Source organism: Chaetura pelagica, unplaced genomic scaffold (assembly GCF_000747805.2).
Source record: "Chaetura pelagica isolate M959 unplaced genomic scaffold, ChaPel_1.0 scaffold405, whole genome shotgun sequence".
Lineage (NCBI taxonomy): Eukaryota > Metazoa > Chordata > Aves > Apodiformes > Apodidae > Chaetura > Chaetura pelagica.
The window spans coordinates 4,453,112-4,455,071 of NW_009953489.1; the positions used below are offsets into that span (position 1 = coordinate 4,453,112).

A 1,960-nucleotide genomic window follows, 5' to 3' on the forward strand; every position below is an offset into this window, starting at 1 on the left:
CCTTGTCCCCATCAAGAAATACTCCAGCTGGCAAGAGATCTCCCTGCGCAGGATGGAGGCCATAAACAAGCACATAGCAGAGGTCAGCCATCAGGAGGTGGATTACCTCTTCTGCCTGGACATTGACATGGTGTTCTACAATGCCTGGGGCACTGAGACCCTGGGTGAGATAGTAGCAGCCATCCACCCTGGCTATTTTAATGTCCCTCGAAGCCAATTCCCTTATGAGAGGAGGAGCTCTTCAGCAGCCTACGTCCCTGCTGGAGAAGGAGACTTCTACTATGGAGGAGCTGTGTTTGGAGGGCTGGTCAAGAAAGTCTATGAGTTCACCAAGACTTGCCACATGACCATCCTGACAGACAAAGCCAATGGGATCATGGCAGCCTGGCAGGAAGAAAGTCATCTCAACAGACACTTCCTCTCTCACAAACCCACCAAGGTGCTTTCTCCAGAGTATATATGGGATGACAGAAAGCCAAGGCCCCCTGAAATTCACCTCATACGTTTTTCCACAGTGAACAAGAACTACAAAGAGATAAGAAATTGACCATCTAATCCCTGCAGAGATGTTCTCCACACAATCAAACCTATTGAATATTATCTCCTGCAGCTCCTCACCAGGAATTTTTGTTCCTGGTGTGAAAGGAAGATGTGGATAGTTTCTCTGAAGAACAGGAGTTGGTGCATTTCTGAAGAAGGAGCCCAAGTGGAGGTGAGAATGAAAAGGTTTCTAGGTTCCTAATCTCTGTAAATAGAAGGATCTCACCTGAGGCTGCAGCCCACAAAGGCATCCAAAAGGCCAGTTATCAGATGCAAGGCTGTCCTTGTAGCAAGGCTGCAAATGCCTTTGCCTGAGTGTTTTCCAGAGGCCTGGCAGAACCTTAGCAAGCTCAGGATGGTATCTGACATTCCTGTGGAGAAGACCTAGAGTTTTAGTAAAGACCTTTTCACTTAAAAAAGAATTTTCAGGGAAATAAGTTTTCATGCATTGTAACTGAAACTCACACTTTTTCTCAGGATCAAGAGGGAACTTGAGCTCAGAACAAGTTATCCCTGATGAATGTGCAGCAGGATGTTTTGGACCTTCTCAGCAGAGAGCTGGTGCCAGCCATTGCCAGTAAGAACTCTGGTCTGGGACAGGACAAACAGTGTGAATTCCTATAGCAGTTGTCTTCTAAATTCCAGTGCGTGTTTTGCAAACCTGAGATGACACAGAACTGGCACAGCTCAGACCCAGACTGAACTTCTTTGGGTTTATGTCCATCACAGATGTGCTCTGAACCTCTTCCCTGGCTCATGTGTCTCTGTAGATCATGTAATCTTTTCCAACACAAAATCTGGTGCCGAGAGGTTCATGTCCCTACCCCATTGCTTCATTCCTTTCCAACTTTTCTAAGCATTGTGAAATAAATTGGCCAGAATCTGCTGGAACTGACTGGAAGAGCTGATACATTTCCAACGAACAGGGTGATTTTCATTTCATAATCAAATGCTCCAGGGAAACTGTGAGTATGCTGGGGTTCATGTTTTCATTGCAGGAGAAGCTGAACTAGGTGTTTTGCAGCCTTTAAAACCTGAGGGTGAACAGGCTGGGGGGGTGTCCAAGCACAGGGAAGCAGCCACAGCTTGCCAAGAGTGACCAAGGGGACAGCACAGAGGTTCCTGTGCCACCTCCCTTGCTGCAGCACATCTGCCATGAGCATCTTGTGGGTCAACCTACCCCAGGGCTGTGCAAGTCTGTGCTGTGCTCATGGAGTGGGAGTGGGGAGAGAGAACACAGGGAGCAGCAGGGAAGGGCTGTGCTGCACGGTACAGGGTGGAGAGAAGCAAGGGTGAAAGGGCTGAGCTGCCTGTTTCTAAGGAAACAATTTAAAAATGAAAAGAAAAAAGGCTCATTTGGCAGAGAAAGAGAAAATGGGGAAGAGGTGCCTGACTATTCTTGCTGCTCCACATGAGAAAA

General features: G+C 47.5%; 1 protein-coding gene across 1 annotated transcript in view; it reads left to right on the plus strand.

The window, feature by feature from the left end:
- Positions 1 to 594, plus strand: part of GBGT1 (globoside alpha-1,3-N-acetylgalactosaminyltransferase 1) — a 5,847-nt gene extending 5,253 nt beyond the window's left edge. Inside the window, 1 exon segment of the mRNA XM_009998869.1 lies at positions 1 to 594. This exon segment is cut by the window's left edge and continues 16 nt beyond it. Coding sequence (XP_009997171.1) covers positions 1 to 547 — 547 coding nt within the window. The 3' untranslated portion in view covers positions 548 to 594.
- The last annotated feature ends 1,366 nt before the right edge of the window (positions 595 to 1,960 follow it).